The sequence below is a fragment of the Mirounga leonina genome, unplaced genomic scaffold (genome assembly GCF_011800145.1).
Source record: "Mirounga leonina isolate KUSES-001 unplaced genomic scaffold, KU_Mleo_1.0 Mir_153, whole genome shotgun sequence".
Taxonomy (NCBI): Eukaryota; Metazoa; Chordata; class Mammalia; order Carnivora; family Phocidae; genus Mirounga; species Mirounga leonina.
In genome coordinates this window covers 20,034,137-20,060,790 of record NW_023270387.1, presented here as the reverse complement: position 1 = coordinate 20,060,790, position 26,654 = coordinate 20,034,137, and the positions used below count along the sequence as shown (strand labels likewise).

Below are 26,654 nucleotides of genomic sequence, written 5' to 3'. Positions count from 1 at the left end.
ATAGGACAAGGGCAGACTTCTTAATCACACAAACATAGAATACAGAGAGGTTGAGCCACTGCGTTGCCAGACCATGCCATGTCACCGCCTCTTGAACAGTTTGCAGCAGAGACAATAATCTGTGTGAGGAGTGAGGGCAATTAAAAAGCTGTAAGAGAAGTAAGGGCCTCTGTGTTCTAACCTCTCTTCCCTGATGCCTGTAGGGGTCCTTGCATCCCTGGCCCCTCCCCAACCTCCTAAGCTCCAGTCCTGACTCTCCACCATCCCACAGAGAAACTCCTGTGTCTCCCACCACTCCACACTGAGGCAGGTTTTTTTGTTCCAGCCCCAAGGGCAACAGCATTTCTAATTGGCCCCCTTCACCCTTATCTCGACAGCATGCCCCTCCCAGCTCCCTGTCTCTGTGCCCTTCGCTCCTTTGAGCAGTTGTGCCTTTGCAGCTTTCCCTCCTTAGCCAGAACTCTTCCCCTAGCTTCCCCAGGTGCCTCATCCTGAATAAGATCATTCCTACAGAGGAAAGTTGCTCAGGCAGGTGGGAGATGCAGGACTTGGTGAAGGAGTGCAGGCTGCTTAGGCTTGGGAGGCAGGGTTGAAGTGAGGGGAAGACGAGAGCATGCTGTACCCTATGCCCTGGTGCTGAATCCCTGAGGGGCCGGCTTCCCAGGCTCAAGCCAAACCTGCCTTAAATCTTGGGGGGTAAGTAAGGAAGTGGTTTTGTTTTTGTTTTGTTTTGTTTGATCTTCATCTTTGTATTACCAGCATCTAGCAGAGTGCCTAGCGCATACTGGATGCTCAATAAACTTTTGATGAAATGAAATGACAACTTTATTGCACTTAAGCGAGGAGAACAAAACAAGCAGCTTAAAAATGCCAGTCATTTCCCTTTTCCTTTTTCTTCTCATCTTCCTTCATCATCCTTCACCCTCTTTGCAAATCCCAAGTTGTCCACTCCAAAATCATCACTCACTCACCTATCATTCATTCATTCATTCATTCATTCCAGTGCTCTTTCATTTATTCAACAAACGTGTTTATCTACCTTGGACTAGGTCCTGTGTGAGACACTGGGGAAACAGTATAACTATACCATGACCCCTACCCAGAAGACAGTCCCATGGAGGAAGACAGATGAGTAAGCAGGTTATTATAATACAGTGAGGAAAATGCCATGACTGAAGTAGCTAGAGCATGTTCTGAGAGCATGTAAGAGCATCATCTAACCAGGGATTGTCAGCAAAAGTATCTTGGAGAACAGGCTTGAACTTAGTCTTAGAGAGATTAGTTAATCAGGTGAAAAACAGGATGAAAGGAACATATTCCAGGGAAAAGGAGCAGCATGTATAAAAACTTGCAAGTATAAGGTGAGTCCAGACTACATAGCACTCATAAAATGTGGATTACCCAGGAGCAAATGTTTATTTTAGCACTGTAATGGAAGACTAGACCTGGGCCAGTGGCAGGGTAGGGGAGCTGAGGCTGAGGCTCCTGGATTAAGTTCGTATCCTAGAAGGGAGTCCCAAGCTCCCAAAATAAAAATGCAAATCTTCTCTGGAGAAAAGCATCTCCTAAAATTTTCAAAGATTAAGATCAACCAAAGATGACCATGAAAGGATATAAACACAGAAGGAAACAAATCACCATGAGTGAGAGTCAGCAGATAGAAGAAGCAGTAGATTTAGACCCCTAAGGCCCACAGATATTGAAATTATCAGATATAGAATATAAAATAACTATGAAATGTTTGAAGAGATGAAAGACAAAATTATAGAAATGAACAAGCAACAAGAGACTGTTGAAAGTGACCAAAGTTGAATAGCAACAAAAAAGAACTGTTGTAAATAAAAATAGAACTGATTGAAATAAAAATGTAAATGAGAAAATTAAACAGCATATTAAGTAGAGTTGAAGAGAGTTAGTTCAATTGGAAGATGTATCTGAAGAAATGTTTCAGAGTAAGGCACAGACCAAGAAAGAGATGAGAAATATGAAAAAGAGAGTAAGGGATACTCAGATATATAGCATATATTTTGTCAAGAGCTCAAAGGGGAGAATAGACAGATGGAGGAGAGACAATATTTTAAGAGTAATGACTGAAGTTTTTGTAGAACTCATGATAAATGTAAATATACATATATAGGAAGGTTATTAACATAGAAGATAAATTTAAAAATTTCCACACTTACACAAAATGTAGTAAAATGAGAGTATACCGAAGACAAAGAGAAGATATTAAAGGCATCCAGAGAGAGAAAGATGTTTAGACAAAAATAATAGAAATCATTAGAAAGTAGAGTAGTATCTTCAAAATAATGGGCACAAATAACTATTAACCCAGAATATTGTACCTAGCCAAGCAATCTTCCAAATATGAGAATAAAATAAAGGTATTATCTGATGAACAAAAACTACAGTTTACCGGGACACCTGGGTGGCTCAGTTGGTTAAGCATCTGCCTTCCACTCAGATCATGATCCCGGGGTCCTGGGATTGAGTCCTGCATCAGGCTCCTTACTCAGCAAGGAGCCTGTTTCTCCCTCTGCCTGTCACTCCCCCTGCTTGTTCTCTTTCTCTCTCTCTCTCCTCCCTCTCTCTCTGACAAATAAATAAAAATCTTAAAAAAAAAACAACAACTACAGTTTACCATCAATACTATAAGAACTCCTAAAGGACATCGTTTGGGAAGAGGAAAAAGCAAGATTTGAGATACAGGAAAGAATGGTGGGTAAATAGGGAGACAAATCTAAATAGTGCCTTATAAAATGATAGCATCTAATTTGTACTTCCAAAACCTGACAAATAAAATACAGGAAAATGACAGCATATAAATTGGGAGGGGGATTATTCTAATGAAACTATTACAGGTCCTTGAATTCTTTGGAGAAGGAAGGATGGTTAAGATACTAACTTCAGATTTTATTAAATATTCAAGGGAACCTTATCAGGGTAACCACTTAAAGAATAAAATGAAAGAGGGGCGCCTGGGTGGCTCAGTTGGTTAAGCAACTGCCTTCGGCTCGGGTCATGATCCTGGAGTCCCGGAATCGAGTCCCGCATCGGGCTCCCTGCTCAGCAGGGAGTCTGCTTCTCCCTCTGATCCTCCCCTTCCTCATGCTCTCTCTCTCTGTCTCAATCTCTCTCTCAAATAAATAAATAAAATCTTAAAAAAAAAAAGAATAGAATGAAAGAATTGGTATAAGTTCCAAACCAGTAGGAAGGGGGAAAAGAATAAAGAAACAAACACAAACTCAATTTTTTAAGCCAAGAATAAAGAAAAAATTAACACAGAAAAAGTGAGACAATAGGAAGCCAAATATAAGATGGTAGAAACAAGGCTAAATTATAAATAAATTGTAAATGACCTAAATTCATCAGCTAAAATACAATCTGTTGGATTATATTTTTAATAATCCAGCCATATGCTATTTAAATGAAATACACCCAAAACAAAGATTTGCAAAAGTTGAAAATAAAGTAACGGAAAAAGATATGCCAGGCAAATAGCAAGCAAGAGGAAGCTGGGATAACTATTAACTATAACCACAAGACAGGGCACCTGGGTGGCTCAGTTGGTTGAGCAACTGCCTTCGGCTCAGGTCATGATCCTGGAGTCCCGGGATCGAGTCCCGCATCGGGCTCCCTGCTCGGCGGGGAGTCTGCTTCTCCCTCTGACCCTCCTCCCTCTCATGCTCTCTGTCTCTCATTCTCTCTCTCTCAAATAAATAAATAAAATCTTTAAAAAAAAAAAAAAACTATAACCACAAGACAAATGGACTTTGGGACAAAAAGCCTAATTAGTGGGTTGACCTTATGTCCTGTTTGCCTGAGATAGCCTGGTTTACTCCTGTTATCCTAGCAACAACTAGTATTTGACTCCCAAAAATATCCCAATTAAATAGCCTCCTTTAATATTAGGACTAAGTGAGGTGCCTTGAATTTGAGTGCAAATAATTTATTTCAGGAAACACCAGTAGAGTAGTAAGGAAGTGGATCAGGAAAGCGATCAAAGTCAGTAAAGGACATGTTATCAAGCCAGTTAATACTGTGGGAAACTGGAGCTCAGTACTATGGGGGAAGCTGGGAGAACGGTGTTGAAATCAGATTTTAGATAAACAGATTTCAGGATAATCCCAACTGAAAGGCAAGGCAACTGGGGTACTGATCTGCCAAATCTCCATGCATCATGAGTTTAGGACCCCTTCTAGGGCCTTAGCTCCTAGTGCTTCCAGCTTGCCCTGCATGTGTCCAGATATGGTCTCCAAACAGAAAGCAGCCTTCAGCATAGAGGTAAATTCTGACGAATTATAAATGGAGTCTCAAGAGTGTCTGCTACAGAGGGTAACTACAGAATATTAAAGATTTATTTCACCAAAAAAAATTAAAATTGAATTGTGTGTATCTAATTAACCTCAAAATATATGAAATGCATATATATGTATATATGTATGTATCACATCTTCTTTATCCATCCATCCATCCATTGATGAATGAATATGGAAACAGGTTGTTCCCGTATCTTGGCTATTGTGAATAATGCTGCAATGAACATGGGACTGCAGATATCTTTATGAGATCTGGATTTCAATTCTTTTGGATATATACCCAGAGGTGAGATTGCTGGGTCATATAGTAGTTCTATTTTTAATTTTTTTAAAGAACCTTCATACTGTTTTCTACAGTGGCTCGAGCAATTCGCATTCCCACTGATAGTGCACTGGGGTTACCCTTTCTCCATACCCTCATCATCCCTTGTCTTCTTGATGACAACTATCCTAACTGATGTGAGGTGGTATGTTATTGTGGCTTTGATTTGCACTTCCCTGATAAACCACGGTTTATCCATTCACCTACTGAAGGACACCTGGGTTACTTCCAAGTTTTGACTATTATGAATAAAACTGCTACAAACATCTGTGTGCAGATTTTTGTGTGGACATAAGTTTCAACTCCTTTGGGTAAATACCAAGAATGCAAGAATAATTTAAAAACAGAAAATCATGGGGCGCCTGGGTGGCTCAGTCAGTTAAGCATCCAATTCTTGGTTTTGGCTCTGTTTGTGATCTCAGGGTGGTGATCTCAGGGTCACTGAAGGACTCGGAGCTCAGCAGGGAGTCTGCTTCCCCTCTCCCTCTCCTTCTGCCCCTCCCTCTGCTCCTGCGCTCTCTCTCTCTCACACACAAATAAATAAATAAATCTTTAAAAAATAAAAAATTCATAGAATTTATTGCCCACATTAACAGATTAAAAGAGACAAACTATCTTAATAGATGCCCAAAAAACCCTTGTAGAATTTAATACTTAATCACGACCAAAAGCTCTTAACAAACTAGAAATAAAAGAACACTTTAAAAAAAAAAGGACACTTTTGAAACCTGATAAATAGTATCTACAAAAACCAACAGCAACCCTCATTCTTAACGGTGAAACATTAGAAGAATTCTTTTTTAAATGAAGAAGGAAACAAAGAGACCCACGGTCACTCTCTGTAGTCAACACAGTCCTGGCAATGCAGGAAAGAAACAAAAAGGTATAAAGATGGGAAATAAAAAACCAAAAATGTCATATTTGGATTATATGCTTTCCTACATAGACAACTCAAAAGAATTGACAAACTTTGAGACATAATATCAAGGCATCTCAGTTCTTGATTGCTTTGTAATGAACCAATCCAAAATTGAGTGACTTAAAAGAGCAGCTATTTTATTCCATTGCAATTCCTTGTGTCAGCAGTTTGCGTTGGACTTGCTGGGTGATTCACTTGCTGGTGCCATGAGGTCACTTGTGTGACCACATCATCTGCTATCTTGAACTGGATCTGGGTGCCTAAGATGGCCTCACCTGCATGTCTGCTGATTGATACGGGTGGTTGGTTAGTAGGTCTAGGGATCCTCAGCTAGAATAGCTCATCTCTACTCCATGTTGCTAAACTGAGCTTCTTCACATAGTAGTCTCAGAGCGGTGTTTCAAAAGGTCAAAAGCATATACACAACTAATGAATCATTGAACACTACGCCAAAAATTAATGATGTACTATATGCTGGATAAATGAACACTAAAAAAAAAAAAAAGGTCAAGAGCAGAAGCTGCAAGCCCTCTAGAGGCTTAGACTTGAATGTTCCACACATCACATCACTTCCACTGTATTCCGTTGGTCAGAGCAATTCACAAGGCCAGCTGAGTTTCAGGGTGTTAAGGAAAAGATCCGACTTCTTTGTGGGAGGGGTGACAAGTATTGCAAAAGGACAAGTATACAGGATGGTGGGGATTACTGCAACTATCTTTGCTTAACAAGTCAGCTAAAAACACATTTAACAAAATGTGGGTAATATCTATACAGAGCAAAATTGAAAACTATTGAAAGAAATGAAGGAAGAGCAAAATAAAGTGAGAGGTATATATGTTCATGAATAGGAAGACTTAATGTTATAAAATGCCAGTTCTTCTTATATATTCAATCAGGTCCACGAGGTTTTCAAGGAACTTGACCAGCTGAAGCCCTAAGTAGAGCCAAGACACGTCTAAAAAAGAAGGGGGGATGACTTACCCTACTAGATATCAAAATTTATTAGACAGCTCTAGTAATTGAGACAATGTGATGTTCACACAGGAATAGGCCAATGAAACAAGCTAAATATATATGGGCAGCTAAATATATATGGACAAGCTAAATATATATGGACAGCTCTAGTAATTGAGACAATGTGATGTTCACACAGGAATAGGCCAATGAAACAAGCTAAATATATATGGGCATTTGATGTATAACAAGGAATCATTGCAAGTCACTAAATAAGAAGTACTGGGAGTATTGTTGACTATCTGAAAAAATATATATATATACATAAGCCATATAAAATGATCAATTAGTGATAGATCAATGACTTAAATGTGAGATTTTTGTACTTTCAGAAGAAAATATGGGAGAATATCTTTTTGGCTTTAGTATAAAAGAGGTTTTTTTTCAAAAATGGAAAGAATACACTAAACATAAAAATAAATATATCTACAATAAAATTAAGAACATCTGTTACACTATAAAGAAAGAGAAAATAGAAGGCCAAGCTTGTTTTTGCAACATCTCTAATCCACAAAGAATTATTATCCAGCTTATATAAAACTCCTGAAAGTTATTGAGAAAAAGACAAATAAATAGTAAAAAAATGAACCAAAGATAGAAACAAATACTTCCCAGAAGAGAAAAGGCAAATGGGGAGTAAACACTTGAAAAAGTGTTCGGCTTTATTATTTAATCAGGCAAATGCAAATTAAGACAATAATAAAATATTATTTTACATGCTAGATTGTCAAAAATTAAAAGGTTTACCAACTGTTCTGGGGATGTGGCTCAAGGCCATTGGTACAACCAACTGATTTGAAAAACAATCGTTACCATCTAAAGTTGAATATTTGTATGCCCCAACACCCAGAAATCCTACTACTAGGTTTATGTATTCCCTAGAGAGACTCTTAAACACTTAATAGTTACACTAGGAGACATAGAAAATGAAGGTTAGGGGCAGCACTGTTCATAATAGAAAAAGAAAAAGAATGACTTGATCTACTACATAGCAAGGAAATTATCAAAGACACTCTTCTGCAAAGAATCATAGAATTATCCCTGATTCCTGAGAATACCCAATTTAGAGCAAAGCTCCACTTCCTAGGACCCTCCCCAATATCACCCAGTCAAAGCCCAAATCCTATAATTGATTCTTTCTAACACCCGAGTAAGTCTCTTACTGAGTAAGTTAAGTGTCTCTTACTGAGACACTGCACAGTTCCCCATGGTGTGCACGTTCCTTAGCTGCAAGGAGTAATAAATCCCACCTGTTCAATAACAAGTATGCTCCTGGTGGTCTTCAAAGCCCTGGAAGGCATTGACAGGTTGAACACAAAGTACAGTAACTCATCTCCTTTTCTTCTTGGACATGTGAGCAGATGGTTAAATGTTGATGCTAGCAGCCTTGGAAATCTCCATTTGATCCAATCTCCAATGTTTGGTCCAGGATGACCCATAGTCATTGGTGTTGAAAAGGTCAAGAAACTGTAGGGTTGAAAGTATTAGATGTGAGTCCCATCATGGACCTTGAAATTGCCCGTGACGTCGATGGGACCAGGAGCTAAGGAACAGATCTTGTGCCAGTGAGGTAGCATCAGGACAACCTTTCCATTCAGCTTAGAGAAGTTCATTACTGTCTCCGCTCCTGACTCAGTTTCCCTCCAACCATTGGCATCCTGCAACAAAAATGAGAACTTGGAGATTGGGACCAAACAGACTCAAGCAAAGAGGAAAAAAGAAAGCAAAACCAGAAGACCAAAAGGGCAGGATCTCAAGACCAGAAAGAGTGCCTCCGGGTCCTTGGGGCTGGCTGTGGCTGTGTGGTCAGGGAGGGGGTACGGCATTCCCAGAACACTCAAGAGATAATTAACACGTATCTAGTATTTTCTAAGCACATCCATATCCACTCTCCATAAACCTCACACAAACACTTTACAGATACGGAAAATGGGGCTCAGAGAGGTTATGTGACTTATTCAAGGTCTCTCTGCCAGTAAGCGGTGAAACCAGGATCTACGCCTAAGTGTAGCTGACTTCAAATCCTACTTGAATTCATATATTTTGCCCTACCAGCTTGCTCAGCAGGAACCCTGGCTGCATCTTCAGAGAACATAGAATAAGAAGCCAGAGAAGCCAGGAGCCAGATATGGGAAACCATGTCCCCTGGAGGGTCCTTCAGGAGGATGCTGAACTCCTCTCCTCTCTCTTTCCCCTTACAGGCAACTAAAGAATTACTCCCCAAAACACAAAATTCTAAAACCAGGAGGTGAAGGAAGATGCTATGTAAACTGGTCACTGGCCCCAGAGCAGAGCTTCCTTGAAATAACTGGAGACAGCTCCCATTGACTAACCTCATCCGCATGACTCATGCAGTAGGCTCTTCCTTAATGTGTGGAAATGAGACAATACAGATGCTGCAAGGCGTGGTTGCTGGAAATGAGCACTGTGATCTCTGGGAGCCACCCAGACACACTTTACTGTTGGGAAGTCCCCTTGGCCATCATTCCACAGATCCCTGGATGCCCTGGATGCTTGGACTGAGTGAGGAGAGTCTCAGTATCTCCCAGGAACAGCCCAGTTCTTAGCACTTGGCCCTCCAAGAGTCCGGGAATGGAGGCAGGCTGTGCTGAAGATCTCCAGGGATGAGGCACGTGACTGTGGGGTAGGGGCAGCTCCTTGGGCTGCTCTAGCCTCCCTCTGGGGCTCCGTTCCTGTTGTTCGGCACTGGCACCTCTCCCCACTGTGTACCTGAGGATAGGGCTAGCCACGAGTCTGAATTCTTTTGAGACTTGCCCTCTTATACCATCTTTATGGATTGTAGAGATTTGAGTACAATCCAGTTGGTTCAACTCATGAGCAGAGAACTTGGTTGGGTTCCCCAAGTCCAATGGATAAGCAGAAGAGATTAAAGAAAGACTGCCGACAGCAGGCAGTCTGGGGTCAGACGGGCTTGGGGGATCCAGACCCAGGAAAATCCCAAGTTGGCAGTAGGTACGGTAAATCCATCTGTCCGACAACATCCTTCCATGTCTTGTCCTTGGATGACTTCGGTGTCCACATGAATACCCCCTTCATCACTCTGGCCTCCCAGATCCTTGACCCCCTAAACTCTACTCTACTCTGCCGGGCACACGGATGCCTGTGCCTGCCCAGGACTTTGTCACTGCCCTTAGCTCTTCCACTTCTGAAAAACCAGACTCTGCTCTCTAACCCCACGTCCTATCCTTGCAGCTCTTTCATTATGTTGCTTTCACTCCGTCTGTTCTTTACCCGATGGAAATGCCCACTTTCTAGAGACTATGGTGTTCTCTTGCTCTGTCTTTATTTGTGTTGGTCTGCGTTTGAGGGGAAAGAGAAGGAGTGAAGGAGGCCTAGGGCTGTGGCTGTGGCTGGCGCTGAGGCCAGGCTGGGAAGGGGGAGGAAGGGAGGAAGTCAGCTGTGTTAGGGGCCCCACAGAGGAGCTGGCCAGGAACAATGGGGAACAAAGGCTGGACACTCTTCCGCTGAGCCCCAGCGCCTGGCCTTGGCCTTCCGGGAACCGCTCCAGGAAATGGCTGAGATTCCAGAATCGGGAGGAAGAGACCTGTAAACAGGAGCTGGGCTCTGAGAGGGGAGAGCGGCGCGTCTCTCTAGGGGAGGGGGTGGGAAGGAATGGCAGGGTGAGCACAGACATTGCAGGCTCAGAAGCTACAAGGCTTGCCTGTTGTAGACACAAGGTTCCAGGGCTGGAAAGACCCTAAGAAATATCCCTGCCAAGGATGCTTGAATAGTTAAGGTGATGGCATGTGCATAAAAATAAATAAATAACAATATTGGCTAGCCCTTTCCCATCACTTAGAGTGCATTCGGCGCTGTTCTAAGTGATTTCATGCACGATCACATCTCATTCTCACTCCAGCCCCCAAGGTGGGGACTATTACTATTACTCCTACTTTATAGGTAAGGAAACCAATTGGCAAGGGTGAAGGAACTGGCCCAAGGTCTCCCACAGCTTATTTCATTTTTCTCCCAGTGAGTAGGAACACACCGGGGGCACCTCCCAGCTTCTCCCAGAGCCCCTAAAGCCTTCCCATCTTCTGTCCTACCCACCACCCCCATCCTTGGGTGGATGGGCTGTGGGATGACAGTACACTCCTGCCTCCCTCCCCCTTGCTGCGTTGGCCCACTTTTCTCTACCCTCAGCTTCCCAACGCTGTGCCCTGAGACTCCACCGCTGGGTCTCCGTTCCACTGTGGCAGGGAAGCACTTGGAGCCAAGGGACCAGGAATGGCATCAAGGCTTAGAGGCTGAAGGCTGTGCTTGGAATTACATCAGTGTGAAGATCACCTTTAGGAAATCCCAGACTAGACCCCAAGGTAAACCTTAGGGCCGGAGCTGGAGTCAGGGGTTATGGCTAGAGGGTCAAGGGCAGAGAGTTTCTCTCTGCTGGTCTCCTCCCCGTTCTCCAAGGCTCGGAGGGCCAGGCAGGAAGCATGGGCTTCCTCAAAGCTGCTTCCCTCCTGGGGCAGAGGCTCCGTCACAAACAACCACCGCCACCCCTCCCCGCCCCTCCTTCCCTGCAGGACAAAGTGCTTGCGGGCGAGGCTAGAGGCCCGAGAGCAGCCATGGGCTCTGGAGGAGCGGGCCTCCTTGGGGCCCCGGGGCCCCTGTCTCTCCTGCTTCTGCTTGTCACGGGTGAGTATGGCCGTCCCTTCTCCTAGACCCTGCTCCCTTGATCCAAGGCCTTCCCTTTGGCAGCAAGGGTGCCGGAGATGGTGATGACGATGGTGGTGATGATGATGTATGTGTGAGACGCAGACAGACAGAGACAGATTAAGGGCTCTGCCTGGACACCCTGTGTGTAGCCCTCTCCTCTCCCGGCTAGCTTGTTATTGGAAGCTATCTTCAGACAAGAGAAGGCAGAAGAGATGTCAGGGATTTGGGGGGTCTTGTTGGTAGTCAGACTGGGCTCCGCCCCCCTTTCCCTCCCAGGAGGCATGGCCCAGGACTCCCCACCCCAGATCCTAGTCCACCCCCAGGACCAGCTGCTCCAGGGCCCAGGCCCCGCCAAAATGAGCTGCCGAGCCTCGGGCCAGCCGCCTCCCACCATCCGCTGGCTGCTGAACGGGCAGCCCCTGAGCATGGTGCCCCCAGACATCCACCACCTCCTACCTGATGGAGCACTCCTGCTGCTGTGGCCCCCTGCCCGGGGACGTGCCCAGGACGAGCAGGCCCAATCCACAGACCTGGGCGTCTACACCTGCGAGGCCAGCAACCGGCTGGGCACAGCCGTCAGCAGAGCGGCTCGGCTGTCTGCGGCTGGTAAGGCCTGGGAGGGGAGGCTCAGGGTGGCGCACACCTGGGGCCCGATGCCCGAGGTGAGGATATCTGGGGGGCCGTCTGTGAGGGAAGGCCTGGCCTGGGAGAACTGAGGGCTGGGGCTCTGAAGAGTGAACACAAGGCAGTGAAAAGGTGGGTAAAGCCGAATGGGGCGAGCGTAGTAGGAGGCACGGAGGCCGGGCCTCTGTGGAGGGGAGCACTGGACGCTCCTCCCTGCTGACCCTCCATCGTGCCCACAGACCTTCGGGAGGATTTCCTGACCCAGCCTCAGGATACAGTGGCCACAGTGGGCGAGCAGGTGGTTCTGGAGTGTGGGCCGCCCTGGGGCCACCCAGAGCCCACAGTCTCCTGGTGGAAGGATGGCAAACCCCTGGCCCTACAGCCAGGGCGGCACACGGTGAGTGTAGCCCCCTGCCCCGTGCTTTCCCCGGTTCTGAGCGGAAAGGGGCACACCCGGAGGGAGTGACCCGGCCCCCGGCCCCATGTCCCCTGCAGAATTTGAGGAAGGGAAGGCAGTGAGGCCTAAGTTTCCCTCCCCAGTCAGAGCCCCTCCCCACATGGAGACTTCACGAAGCACTTGGCCTCGACAGGTCTCCAGGGGCTCCCTGCAGATGGCAAGAGCAGAGAAGAGCGACGAGGGGAGCTATATGTGTGTGGCCACCAACAGTGCAGGACGACGGGAGAGCCGGGCAGCCAGGGTATCTGTCCAGGGTAAGGCGAGGGCGGACAGCTCAAGTTAGGGCCTGGTTTGGGCTGGGCTTAGGGTATGTGGGGATCAACCTGGATCGGGATCAGAGTGATGGGGGACCCCATTTAAAGAGAGGTTCCCCCATCCTAGAGGAGAAATAGGAGTGCTCTAGACTGGGAAATCTGGGAATTGTGGTTGTTCCAAGTCTGGGGGCTGTTTTATTCCTCAATCTCATCACTCTGGCCTATAGGCCCCAGAACATCCCTATGCTCCCCACAGAGCCCCAGAACCATAAGGAGCCTCTGGAGCTGCTGGCTGTGCACATTCAGCTGGAAAATGTGACCTTGCTGAACCCAGACCCCACAAAGAGCTCCAGGCCTGAGCCTGCTGTGTGGCTCAGCTGGAAGGTAAGGCCCAGGACCTAGGGGTGGGTGCCAGTCCAGAAGCTCAAGGAAGAGCTGGTCCTAAACTCCTTGACCCCCATCCTTCCTCTGGACTCTTTCCCAGGTAAGCGGCCCTGCGGCACCTGCTCAGTCCTACACAGCCCTGTTCAGGGTCCAGACGGCCCCAGGAGGCCCGGGAGCTCCGTGGGCAGAGGCCCTGCTGGCTGGCTGGCAGAGCGCAGAGCTTGGAGGCCTCCTCTGGGGCCAAGACTACGAGTTCAAAGTGAGACCATCCTCTGGCCGGGCTCAAGGCCCTGACAGCAACGTGCTGCTCCTGAGGCTGCCCGAACAAGGTCAGAGACAGATGCCCGCAGGACTCAGCAGTATACTCTCTGGCACCTTCCCGTCTGCGGGCCCCTGGACTGTCCCACTCCAGTCTGGGGGGGAGAGGGGCCTTAGTCCCAGACTCCCTTCTGCCATGGCCAGCAAGCAGAGCTGCAAGAAGCCCCTATTCTTTTTTTTTTTTTTTTTAAGATTTTATTTATTTATTTGAGACAGAGAGAATGAGAGACAGAGAGCATGAGAGGGAGGAGGGTCAGAGGGAGAAGCAGACTCCCCACAGAGCAGGGAGCCTGATGCGGGACTCGATCCCGGGACTCCAGGATCATGACCTGAGCTGAAGGCAGTCGCTTAGCCAACTGAGCCACCCAGACGCCCAAGAAGCCCCTATTCTTATCAGTGTGGTCTGTGACCACATTCCCGTCCCAGCTCTATTTCCTAGAGTCCCCTCCTTCAGCATCCCTTATAGCCTCTCTTCCTCCCCTCCAGTGCCCAGTGCCCCTCCCCAGGAGGTGACCTTAAAGCCTGGCAACAGCAGCGTCCTTGTGAGCTGGGTCCCACCACCTGCTGAAAACCACAATGGCATCATCCGTGGCTACCAGGTACCCCTTCCTGGTGGTGCCGGGACATCCTTCTTCCCTGACACCCTGCATACCCTTTCTCTGGGCACTGAGAAACAGCCCCCGTGCAGAGAAGCAAGGGAAACTCACTGTTGCTGAGCGAGGTTTTGCCAGCCCCTGCCAAGCACTTTTCTACCTGATCTCATTTTTGTCTCGCTGTCCGTCCTGGGTGATTATCCCTACTTTACAGACGTGGAAAGTGAGGCCCAGGTCACAGGTGCAGGAAGCAGAACAGGAATCAAACCGGGCTGGGTCTGACTCCCAGCTCCTAAGGCGGTGGCCTCAGAATGGGGTTCTTGGACCAGCTGCACCAGCAATGCCCGATAACGTGTTAGAAACGCAACTCCCTGGGTCCTTCCCAGGCTTCGTGAATCAGAAACTCAGGGATGGGCTTAGTAACCTGGATTTTTAACAAACCCTCCCAGTGACCCTGAAGCACAATGAAGGTTGAGAGCCACGGCCTACCGTCTATGTCAGCAGATTGCTTTGGCCCTGCTTCTGCCAGGCTAGAGAGAGGTCTCTCTCACTCTGCAGGGGGAAGGGAATAAGAAGCATGGCTGCACGGGGTGCAGGGAATGTCCCCAGGGTGGCCACATGCCCAGAGATGAAAGGCTCAGCTGCTGGGATGGTGCAGGGGGACCATTGCTCAGCTCTGCTTGTGCCTCAGGTTTGGAGCTTGGGCAACACCTCGCTGCCCCCAGCCAACTGGACCGTGGTGGCTGAGCAGACCCAGCTGGAGATCGCCACCCGAAAGCCAGGTTCCTACTGCGTGCAAGTGGCTGCCATCACTGGAGCCGGGGCTGGGCCCCCCAGTAGCCCCGTCTGCCTCCTTCTAGGTGAGGGCAGTGCCCACCAGCCCACCCACACCCCGTGAGCCCCCCTTCCCACCTTCCTCTCTCCCTACTCACATCTCAGCCCTCCAGTTCATTGTCTGACCCACTCTCCCCGCCCTCCCCGCCTCGCCCACTGAGCACGAATCCCCATACAGAGCGGGCCATGGAGCGAGCCACCCAAGAACTCAGCGATGGTCCCTGGACCCTGGAGCAGCTGAGGGACACCTTGAAGCGGCCAGAAGTGATTGCTGGTGGGGGTGTTTTGCTCTGGCTGCTGCTGTTGGGCACCGCCGTGTGTGTCCACCGCCGGCGCCGAGCAGGGGTGCACCTGGGCCCAGGTGAGAGACGCAGGGGGCTCCCGGGTGGTCGACGCAGAACAATACAGGGGTTTAGATCTCGGGCCCGGTGCTGGACACTCGGGATTTAGCCTCCCTTTTGCCCTCGCCCAGGTCTGTACAGATACACCAGTGAGGACGCCATCCTAAAGCACAGGTGAGAGATGAGAGGGGAGGGGCTTGAGGTGAGGTAGGGGCCAAGGGGCCAAGGGACAGTGGAGCCGGGACGGAGAATTGGATGGAATATTCTCTCTCCTGCTGCCACGCACTTTGGGATCCCACTACCCAAATCTCTCCTGAACTCCAAGAGAGAATTAATTTCTCTTTCATTTATGTTTCTATCACCCCATTGGACAGTTGAGTAAACTGAGACTCATGACTTAAGTGACTTTGCCCAAGGCCACACTGCTAATAGCTGGTGCGCTTGTCGCCCACCTCTCACTAATACTTACTGGACTCTCTTGCTGACTGGTTCTGCTAGGTGGGGAATAACTAGCATGGGAAGACCAGTCTAATTTCTAATTTTCTCTGTACACCCAGTGTCTACCTAGCTGTGCCTTTGCATTCAGGAAATCACCTACCTATTGAGGGATCGCTCCTTCGCCAGTAATCACCCACAGTTCCAGCAGAGGGCGCTCTGCCCCTACGGTCTCGATTCTTCCTCCTTGTTCTCAATATCAGGGTCAGGGGGCAGGTACACCTGCTCCAAGGGTCTTTGGCTGCCAAAGCAAGTCTGTGGTTATGAGACATGATGCTAAGAAAGAAAACATCCTTTTTTTCTTATTGGCTGAGTTTTACACTAAATAACCATTTCAACTCTGCCCACCTTCTCCTGCTCTTTATCTCATTGGATTTCCTCTGAAGGGCTTCACATTCCAAGCCTGCATCTTTCAACAAGTTTATCAAGCACCTGCTCTGTGCCAAACACATCCAGCCCTTGGGCTACTGTTTTGCTGTCAGTGTTTCAGCCCAGAGCAAGGTTCCAAGCTGGCTGGGGCCATATTCCTGCATTATTCTGTGCTCACTGGTCTTTCTTTTCCAGCTACTTCCTGGGCTTTGTCTGCCCTACCCTGAACCTTCTCTGGATCCCCTGGGACTTTATCCCTTGTCTTTGAGGGGGATTCCATTCTCTTTTTTTAAAGACTTATTTATCTGAGAAAGAGAGAGAGAGAGATGGGGGAGGGGCAGAGGGAGAGGGAGAAAGAGTCTTAAGCAGACTCCACACTGAGTGCAGAGCCTCAGGCGAGGCTCAATCTCAGAACCCTGAGATCGGGACCTGAGCCGAAACCAAGAGTCAGATGCCTAACCAACTGTGCCACCCAGGCGCCCCAGAGGGATTCTATTCTGATGGTTCTGTGTTCATTCATTTCTTAGCACAGGCTCCACACCACCAGGAACTCTGCGTCCAGGCAGCGACAGCTATGTTAGCGTACGAATGCAATCCAGTGTTAGAAGTGCAGAAACATGGGGGTGCCTGGGTGGCTCAGTTGGTTAAGCGGCCAATTCTTAATTTCAGTTCAGGTCATGGTCTCAGGGTTCCTGGGATCTAGCTCTGCGCTCAGCAGGGAGTCTGCTTGAGGATTCTCTCTCTTTCTCCCTCTCCCTCTGCCCCTCCCCCTGCTCACTTGCATGCTCTCTCTCTCTCAAATAAATAAATCTTAAAAAAAAAAAAAAAAAAAAAAGAAGTGCAGAAACATGCACAAGACTCGTGGAAAGGGGGGTAGGATGGGGAAATATGGGAGGAAGATTCCACAATCACCCTGACAAAAGAAGGGGAAGGGAAAAGGAGCAGCAAAACCTAGTCTGCTATGTTCATAGGGAAACATAAGCCATTTGGGCTGGCTGGGACATAAGGTGCAAGATGGGTCAGAGTAAAGGATACGGTTAGGGAGCTGGAAGCCAGACCGACCAGGGCCCTGTTAGCCATGCTAGGCAGCTGGGCTCTATCCTGGTACATGGGGAGCCACTGAAGGTTTTAGGCAGAGAATTGCTTTAGTCTGATCCCTATTCTTGCAAGATTACTCAGGCAGCCAGCAGGGCACCCAGTTCAAAGGGAACCAGACTGGACGTAGAGAAGGCAACATCCACGTAGCAGACTCCCGCCCTGCCAGCTGAATGATCTCACGTTTCCTCATTGCCACTCACAACATCAGCCTTATATGGAAGGCTTATTTTTTGTAGCCCTTTTACAGATAAAGAACCGGGACTCCAAGAGGCTGGTAGACCTCGTTGCCCAGGGCTACACAGCTAGGCTGCGGCAGATGGGGATTTTCACAGCGGGTTTGTCTGCCCCCAGATCCGTGTCCTCTTTGTCTCCGCACATAGCTGGCTCCCTTCAACGCCTCCTGGTTCTGGGCCACTTGGACTTGCCCTGGCCCCAGGATAAGAAAAGACCACTGAGTTTGGGGCACCAGGTCGGAGATCTTCAGGAGTCTGTGAAGGGCTAGCGGGCAGGGAGAATAAAGCTGCTACCACCCCCTCCGCGACCCTCCGAGCTGGAGGTCTTGGCCAATTACGTTCTCGCTTCACCTCCTTCTCCTGCCCCGCCCCCACCCTCCATCGCCCCAGGATGGATCATAGCGACTCCCCTTGGCTGGCAGACACTTGGCGCTCCACCTCCGGCTCCCGGGACCTGAGCAGCAGCAGCAGCCTCAGCAGCAGGCTGGGCGTGGACCCCCGGGACCCCCGGGACCCCCGGGACTGTCGGCGCTCCTGTGAGCATGCGCAGTGGGGGCCGCGGGGCCCAACGCGGGGGCGGGGTCGGGGGAAGAGGATCACCGCCTCGCCGGGGCTGGAGATGCGGGGTGCGCGGTGGGATGCCCTCGCGGTAACTCTTCCTGTCGTCCTACCGCAGTGATCTCCTGGGATCCCCGAAGCCCGGGTGTGCCCCTGCTTCCCGATACCAGCACTTTTTATGGTTCTCTCATCGCTGAGCTGCCTTCCGGCCCCCCAGCCCGGCCAAGCCCCAAGACCCCAGCTGTCAGGCGTCTCCCACCCCAGCTGGCCCGGCTCTCCAGCCCCTGGCCCAGTCCAGACAGCCTCTGCAGCCGCCGGGGCCTCGCTTCTCCGCCCTTGCCTCTGGCCCCTGCAGAGGCCTGGAAGGCCAAAAAGAAGCAGGGTAAGGAATGGGGAGGAGAGACACAGCCTAGAGCCGGCGGCAGGAGGGAACAGGAGTGGGAACGTGGTGGGAACGTGGCCCGGGGGGCCTCGCAGCCGGATGGGGGCTCTGTCCCAGCCATGGTAGACACAGGGTCTCCCCACTATCACCAGAGCACTCAGCCAGGGGTGTGCTGGCCTCTGCTTTTCTTGACCCTGTGCTGTTTCCACTTGGCAACACCAGTCATGGGCCGACTTCTGTATGCATTTGAATTTGGCAGACATTTCCTAAGCACCACTGTAAGCCAGCTGTGGGACACAAGAGACAGCTCTTGCCATCTGAGGGCTCAGAGTCTAAGGAGAGCGGCTGACCAGCATATAAGTAACGTTAGAACCTGAAAGCAGGTGACCAGTGCTAGCCTGGAGTCTCATCTCCTTGTGCACTGTGGCCGGGGCCTCCCCAGGCACTGACTCCCAACTCACTTCCCAGAGCAGAATGAGTCGTTCCTTTCTGCCCAGATTTCTCTCCTGACTTCTGCCTCCCAGCTTTGCCTTCCCAGACAGAAAAAATCAGAGTGTCTGTTTCTTTGGCAACTACTAGTTGTTAGGTGCCTTACGTATTTATTTCATTTAAAATGACCCCCAACCTATTGGCTAGGTATTATTTCTCTAATTTTGCAGATGGGAAAAGAGGATCAGAAATGAGTAACTTGTTCAAAACCCCACAAGTCAGTAAGCTAAACTCAGGTTTGAAGCCAGAATGGTCTGCTTCCAAAGGCCACCCTCCGGGAGCTCCCTTGAGAGATTCTATTCCACCACTGACTAGTTTCTCTTCTTTCTGAACATTGGCCTGCACTCCACCTGCTATCTTCATGAGCCTTCTGTGCTGATCAGTAAGCCTTACAAATGTCCTACAGCCAATTCCTTTTTTTTTTTTAGTGGATATAATCCAACTTTCATGAAGACAGAGATGGATTCAGAGTAATTAAGAGGTTATCCAATATCCAGAATTTTATGACTCTAATTTGAGCAAAGTTGGCATTCTTTCCAGCTTTGCCTCAGAACTCTAGCATTAGGAATTCTCGGTGGTAATGAATTAGCAGCTAAAAAGGGGTTGAAAAAAATCCCATTTAAAAACCCGCCTTCCCATGGAGAACTACACTGACTTGGTTATGATGTATAGCCCATCCTAGAACATTAATACTACTGGGGGGGAAATGTAAGTAGTTTTCTACAGCCAACTCTTAAGACAGGTTCCAATTCTGAGGTGAGGCTTCGGTGTCTCCTCACCCCAGCCCCACTGGCTGACCACGGGAGGTCCCCTACACTGGTGATACTCAATGGCCCACTTCTGGTTCCTGGGACCCCAGTAGCAGCAAGACCGTGCTATGGTCTTGTCCAGAGCCATGCAGTTGGATCTACTGCTGTCACTTAGTCCGCGAAAGACTGAGGATTCTTTGTCTTCTGACACTGACAAACTCTCTCGGTGCCCCCCTATACCCCTTGACCTGCTCATTCCTTTTTCTTATTATTTGACCTTAGTTGGGGTTTTTTTCCCCACCACAACTACACTCTCTCATGTTTCATCCATTATATCAGGTTCTTAGTTCCACTCTGCCAGATACATACACTGAGTATCCTAATCACTTAATGATTTCAAACAAATATTTCTTGCCATTCAGGTATGCCCAATGAGATTTGACCTAACCTTGATAACATTTTTATCGTGTAGTTTGCTCAAATAACACTGAAAAGTAAAACCCAAGTAATTGCAAGCATGGTGGAAGGAGGCTTTTGTGACTAGAATTCTTTAGAGGAAATAGAACGGGCTGGGACAAAGGTGGCCTTTTCTAGGACTGGCCTTTCCTCTTCCTTGTCCACACCAACCAACCAACATGTGTCCGCTTTTCTGAGCTTACTCAGGAAACCAGAACTAGATGAGACAAAGCCGTTGATAACAGAGTTGGAGCACCTGAAGTTGGCCTCCAGGACTCCCTAGGTCACACAACAAATAAAGGAAATAAATTAAAAAAACAAAACAGCATAGGAACAAAAGGAAATTTCGGTGGAGGAAGTCTGGCCACTGTGTGGGTTTTCATCCCAATGGCTCAGAAGGTCTGGCCGCTGTACATGGATTCCCAGGGCTAAGGTAGTCTTGGTGAATGCCGTAGCCTTGATCTCGTCCCTGCTCTGAACCTGCCCATTTTTGGCCTCCAAAATTCAAGATCAGACCAATTAGACAGCTAAGCCTCGAGGGTCCTGCCTGGTCTCTGATTTCTCAAGGACGGAACCCCTTTCCTAACTGAGCTTCTGATCATGTGACACTAATCTGAAGGCTGCTTCTTTTTGCCTTGATATTTTCCTGGTTCCTGGTCTTGGGAAAATCTCTTCCCTCCATTACCCTCCAAGTTCCCTTCTGGTTTAAACTTAGATCCATTTGGGTTTTGGACTGACCGAGAAGCATGCTTTGGGTCACTGCACACAGCTGGGTCTGTTCCTTCAGTTACCTCAGCTTCTTCATTGTCAGAGTTCACTCAGAGCCCTGTCTCTTAAGCGGCCGTGTGAGCCAGATGGTAGCTGCCATCTTGTGATTCTTCTCACCTCGTGTTGACATCTACATCTCTGATATTATCCATCCATTTGCTCATTCATTCAACAAATATCATCAAATATCTATGGGCAACGCATTGCCTCCCTGGGTGAGACCAACCCATCTTCCTCGTCTAGAGGTCCTCTTCTCAGCTGACTATCTCCTGTTACACCCAGTAAGGTGTGGGGTTGTCTTACCCACTCGGCTCAACTTGACAGTCCAACCCTTCTTCCCAAGTGAGAGACACTCAGGTTTCTCAGGGCAAGGTGATCCAGAACATTGTAAGATATTTGTAATGTGAGAGATGGAAATGAACAGATTCTCTCCAAGAAAAGAAGAGGTATTTGTCTTCACAGGGCCAAAATTCATGAGAGGAGTAGCAAGGTGAGGGTATAGAGATCAGGAAGATGGGAATGTATACAGTAAGGAAAAGAAAATTGTCAAAGTATCTTTTAGGCACCAGGAACTTCCCAATCTGTGTTTATAAATAAATTAAGATTGGCAAAACTATCATTTGACTGGGTGTTCCCAAATGAAACCAAAGCTCAGAAAAGTTAATGGATTTACCTGAGGCCACACAGCAACTACGTAACTGAGCTGGGCTGTGAGTGCAGGTCTTTTGACTCTGAGCCTAGTGCTACCTTCCTCCCTTATCATAGCTGCCTGGATGAAGGTGAGGTGGGGAGGATGGAGGGAGGTTCTTCCTTCTTTTCTCTGGGTTCAGGGACCCTAGAGCTTAACTGAATGACTGGCTGAAGATAGAGCTTGTGGTTGGAGTCTGCAAGGCCCACCCTGGCTTGCCCCCCACCCTGGCTTGCCCCCCACCCACTGACTCTTGCCTTTGCAGAGCTGCAGCAAGCTAACAGCTCCCCGCCCCTCCGGGCCAGCCGCCCTCTGGAGCTCTGGGCCTGGGAGTTGGGGAATAGAAGCTCCAAGAACCTTTCCCAAAGCCCAGGTGAGAGAAGGCCCGAAAAAGGAAGTGAGGGGTTGAGGCAGCGTGGCTGCTTTGGACCCTGAGGAGGCTGGGTGGGTGGGGTGTGGGGACAGGAAGCTGGGGTCGGGGAGGCAGGTGCGGTCTGGGGATGATAGGGGTTCTGCCGGTCTCACCCCCAGGTTATTGTTCCCCAGGAGCTGTGCCCCAGGCTCTGGTTGCCTGGAGGGCCCTGGGACCGCAGCTCCTCAGCTCCTCCAATGAACTGGCTTCTCGCCCTCTCCCCCCAGCACCCCTCCCTTCTCGGGGAGCCCCTGCTCAGAGTCAGCAGACGCAGTAAGAAGGCATGGGGTCAGGAAGCAGGGCTGGGAGACTAGGGGTATGAGGGTGTTTGCTGAGCTTGGGCAGGGGCTGGGGGACTAGGGGTGTGAGGGGTGTTTGCTGAGCTTGGGCAGGGGCTGGGGGAGGGTGGACAGGGGCTGCACTAACCACCCTGTCATCACTCTCTTACCCCAATCAGGCACTCTGTGGAGCCCCAAGCTCCCTCTTCCCTCCCACAGCCAGCTGGCCCCCTCCCCATCCTGATCCCCTCCAGTCCCCCCAGCCCCTCCAGCCCCCAGGCCTCTTCCCTCTCTGGTCCCAGCCCAGAGTCCAGTCGTCTGTCCAGCTCTTCACTGTCATCCCTGGGGGAGGATCAGGACAGTGTGCTGACTCCTGAGGAGGTGGCCCTGTGCCTGGAGCTCAGTGAGGGTGAAGAGACCCCCAGGTGAGTTGCCTGAGGGATGACCAAAGGACTACAGATAAGCACCCGACAGGAGTATGCTTATCTCTCCCCGGCCCCGCCCTTCCTCCACGGGAATGTTTCTGCTGCCAGCCTACCCACGTCAGCCTTAGTCCTGTCTCCCGTTTTGTCTCTCTTCTAGGAATAGCGTCTCTCCTATGCCAAGGGCCCCTTCACCCCCTGTCACCTACGGCTACATCAGCATCCCAACAGCCTCAGAGCTAGCGGACGTGGGCAGGGCTGGAGGAGGGGTGGGGTCCGAAGTGAGGGGCTTGCTGTGCCCACCCCGGCCCTGCCCCACCCCCACCCCCAGTGAGGGCTCCTTGGCCAACGGCTGGGGCTCCGCCTCTGAGGACAACGCCCCCAGTGCCAGAGCCAGCCTCGTCAGCTCCTCTGACGGCTCCTTCCTCGCTGATGCCCACTTCGCCCGGGCCCTGGCCATGGCCGTGGACAGCTTTGGCTTTGGTCTGGAGCCCAGGGAGGCGGACTGCGTCTTCATGGGTATGTGAGATCACCTGCCTCACGTCTCACTTCCACCCCTTGGAATAGACACAGCTCCTGGAAGAACCCCTCCCTGCCTTTTCCCCAGCCAAGAGGCAAGGCTTCCTAACCATTGTCTTTGTGGTAATCCTTAAAACAGCTAGCTTTTACTGAATGATTACTCTGCCCCCAGCCCTATATATACATTCGATATTAACAACTCTATGAGGAATATTCTTTATCTTTCTTTACCAAATGAGGAAACTGTAAATCAAACAGGTTTTTTAACTTGCCCAAGGTCACCCACAAGAACAAGGATAAATGTTCATGTCTAAAGCCCAGAGGCAGCCAACTGTAGGCCCCTTGCCCTCCTCCAGATTCCTCCTCTGAACCCAGACACTGGTTTCTAGGAAAGATTGCTCCCCACCTCTTCTATTTACTCTAACCCACTGTTTTAGATTCTCCTCACTAGGGGAAGGTCTATTTCCTCTCTTACCTCCTGCTATGCTTACAAGCCGTCCCCTTGCCCTGTCTGTGGCTGGGGTGAGAAGCTGGGCTCACCCCTCCACCTGTCGAGCAGAGTGGGACCATTATATCCATGTCAACAGACAGTAGCTCGGGGCTCCCTGTTCCCCTTCCTTTTTTTTTTTTTTTAAGATTTTATTTATTTATTTGATGAGAGAGAGAGCACAAGCAGGGGGAGTGGCAGAGGCAGAGGGAGAAGCAGGCTCCCCGCTGAGCAAGGAGCCTGATGCAGGGCTTGATCCCAGGACCCCGGGATCATGACCTGAGCCAAAGGCAGACACTTAACTGACTGAGCCACCCAGGCGCCCCCACTTCCTCATATACTCTGTCAGACCCCCTCTCCCCATCTTATGAACCCTAACTCTACCCTTTGCCTCCAAGAAAAACAACCAGGCTTGTAAATGGGAAAGCAAGGATTATCCAGGACAGAAGTGCCCATAACGGAGGGAGAAGGATGCCCAGGGAGGGGAAGTGCAGTGAAGGGTGAGAGTATGGATAGAAGGCCAGAGCTGGGCTAGGAGGAAACAGCTCAAGCTATTCTCTCTAAAGAAACCAATGGACTCATTCCAATGGCTGCCAGAATTGATGGGCTGAGTTGGGGCTAAGTTATCTTTCGGGTTGGGTGTGTGCTTTAAGCAGGTCCTAAGCATTCTGCCCTAAACTGGTCCCTCAGAGTGAAGGTCAGCCCTCTACAAATAACTCTACCCTCCCTGACAGATGCCTCCTCACCTCCCTCCCCCCGGGATGACCTCTTCCTGACCTCTGCCCTCTCCCTGCCCCTGTGGGAGTGGAGGTCAGACTGGCTGGAGGACATGGAGGACCACCACAGCCAGCGGCTGGGAAGGGGGCTGCCCCCCTGGCCCCCCGACTCTCGGATCTCTTCCCGAAGAAGTCAGCTCGGCCGTCCTGAGCCCAAGGCTGGCAGTAAGTGTCTGTCTTCCGAGCTGACATGGTGACCCTGGCTGAGGGATTCTGGGGAGGAGCCAGGAGGAGCCCTGGGGTTGGGCAGGAGAGGGGGAGCAGCGGGGTAACTCCACTCTCCTTCGATTTCCCCTGCAGACTCCTCATGAAGTGTGCCCAAGACTGCCAAGAAGAGAATCAAACCACCCCCCTGTGGAGTGTCAGTCTTGGCCTGCACTTCTCTGCAGCTGGGGGACCACCTTGCCCGGACTCCCGGAGAGCTCTCGTCCTTCCGGGATTGTGAAAACAGATGAAAGCGCAACAAAATAAGCACAAAGTAGACCTGGAGCCCTCAGGGAGCAAAAAGCCATCCCGGCCTGACTCCTCGCCCTTGCTTTCTCCTCCTTCCATCCATCCCACAGCCAGGTCTTCTGGCCTGAGAAGCAGCCTTATCTCCCGATCTCCCCACCCACTTGGATCACGGGAAGTGGGGGAGCCAGAGGTCTTCCCAGAGGACAGCAACAGCTTGTGGGACAGGCGGTAAGGGAAGGAGCTTTACAGAGCCACCCCTCTCGGGAGGGGACCATTCATTCCCACAGGGGCAGGCTCACCTCTCGGCAGCCACACCCGGGAGAGGAAGAAAGGAGGACCCACCGACCAGCCCTGAAGCGGTGAGGCCCTTCCTTGCTACCAAGGCAGACGGGCCAGCATGGATCCAGGGAGGGAGCTGTGAAGGAAGGGAGGTGGCAAAATGGAGGACAAAACCCCCTCCTCATACTGTGGACTCTATGAGCTTAAGAAATTGATACCATAAAACTGTCATGACTTGAGTGCAGTGAGGTCATTCCCCAGAGCACCATTTTGGGGAGGGTACCCGGAGATATGGGAAGAATTCTGAGTTCCAAAGGGTTCAGGCACTCGTTGGCACTCAGGGAGAGTCACTTAGTTCTGTTCTGTGATTGAGAGAAGAATTACACGCGTCCTTCGGATTCTTCTGGTCGGCTGGTCTTCGCAACTTGTCCTAGGAAAACAACTCCTGCTTTCAGCGGTCCCAGCCCCCCTCCCCAGAGACTAGTCCCAGATGGTTAAGACCAGAGGGTTTCTTAAAATAGACGAAGTAGCTTAATTCCCCAAAAGGTAGAACCACCTGTAATGGTTGGCTAGTGAACACCCTTCAGACAAAACAACAGAACAGAGAAATGGAGCCGGACTGCCAGGGTCAGAGCCACAGAAAGTTCCGGAAGGGCCCTGTCCTTCTAACATGGCGGGAAAGGCAGGGGCAGAACGCACAAGTTGGGGGCAACGGTGCTCCTGAGCAGGACCAGGGGCCACAGGAGGATGTCTTTAGGGAGGGCCGATTAGGAAGCAGGCCCTGAAAGGGGGTGATAACCCCCCAAACCTAAGCCACTCTACCTAGAGGCCACTCTGAACTCACAGGCCGAGTGAGGCAGGGCTGGGGGACACGGTGCTGCCTGAACTACCAGTCTGGGCTGGAGTGTCTAAGTCTCAGGATGAGAAATCAGTGCTCCAGATACATATCTGTTCCTCTCTATTTGCTTTTCCTTTTTTGGATTTTGTTTTACTTTTAGCTTCCTGGTAAAATTCCTTTTGAAAACATTCCAACCCTGTTTGCCAGACCAATGGAGAAAAAGGGATTTGTGCACACTTAGGTCACAGTGGCAGGAGAGGTCAGAGCCTGGGCTTGGGGGTGGGGGTGGGGGGCACTGGCGGTCCCCTGAGAGCCCAGGGCAGTTACTGAGCCTGGGGGTGAAGAAGTCAGAAGGAAACAAAGCTCAGAAAACCATTTGGTGGCATGGGCTGTGGGGGACGGAGCAGTGCGCATTCAGGGCCAAAATTTCAAAAAATTCTATGCCAGCCAAACCAATCACATCCGGGCCTAGCCCTGGCCAAGAGGTATTCCTGTGCACACACCCTCTGTGAGGGGGTCAGGGAATCTGAAAAAAGCCTGTTTTTCCTTTTTGGCTGGGGTTTCCCCCATCAACCTCATTCCTCAAGTTTTATTTTGTTTATTTTAAGAAATTGTTTACAGAATTTTTAAATTTATTTTAAAGAGGGAGTGGTAGGGTGGGGGGAAGGGCTGGAGGGGGCAGAGGGAGGGGGAGAGGGAGAGGGACAAGCAGACTCTGTGCTGAGCGTGGAGCCTGATGAGGGGCTCCATCTCACAACCCTAAGATCTTGACCTGAGCCGAACTCAAGAGTCAGATGCTTAACGGCCTGAGCCACCCAGGTGCCCTGTTTGAGTTTAAAAAAAAATTAT

At 49.8% G+C, this 26,654-nt stretch overlaps 1 protein-coding gene and 1 long non-coding RNA gene across 3 annotated transcripts; one reads left to right on the top strand and one right to left on the bottom strand.

The window, feature by feature from the left end:
- Positions 1–7,218: 7,218 nt before the first annotated feature.
- LOC118013361 lies at positions 7,219–11,783 on the bottom strand. The gene is made up of 2 exons (XR_004679996.1): positions 11,708–11,783; positions 7,219–8,232 (listed from the first exon to the last, which is right to left on the bottom strand). It is a non-coding gene; the product is annotated as an uncharacterized LOC118013361 (long non-coding RNA).
- Positions 11,078–25,206, top strand: ROBO4 (roundabout guidance receptor 4). Of its 2 annotated transcripts, none has more exons than XM_035009215.1 (18): positions 11,078–11,230; positions 11,528–11,857; positions 12,115–12,272; positions 12,466–12,586; positions 12,843–12,970; positions 13,071–13,299; positions 13,775–13,887; positions 14,573–14,741; positions 14,894–15,076; positions 15,188–15,230; positions 17,642–17,787; positions 17,928–18,191; positions 21,607–21,714; positions 21,888–22,026; positions 22,211–22,456; positions 22,614–22,972; positions 24,194–24,400; positions 24,536–25,206. In XM_035009215.1, the coding sequence occupies exons 1-18, from the start codon at positions 11,161–11,163 to the stop codon at positions 24,544–24,546; spliced, it is 3,024 nt and encodes a 1,007-aa protein (XP_034865106.1). In that variant the 5' UTR covers positions 11,078–11,160; the 3' UTR covers positions 24,547–25,206. The 2 variants fall into 2 exon arrangements, with proteins under 2 accessions (XP_034865106.1, XP_034865105.1); XM_035009214.1 differs by having other exon boundaries at positions 21,873–22,026.
- The last annotated feature ends 1,448 nt before the right edge of the window (positions 25,207–26,654 follow it).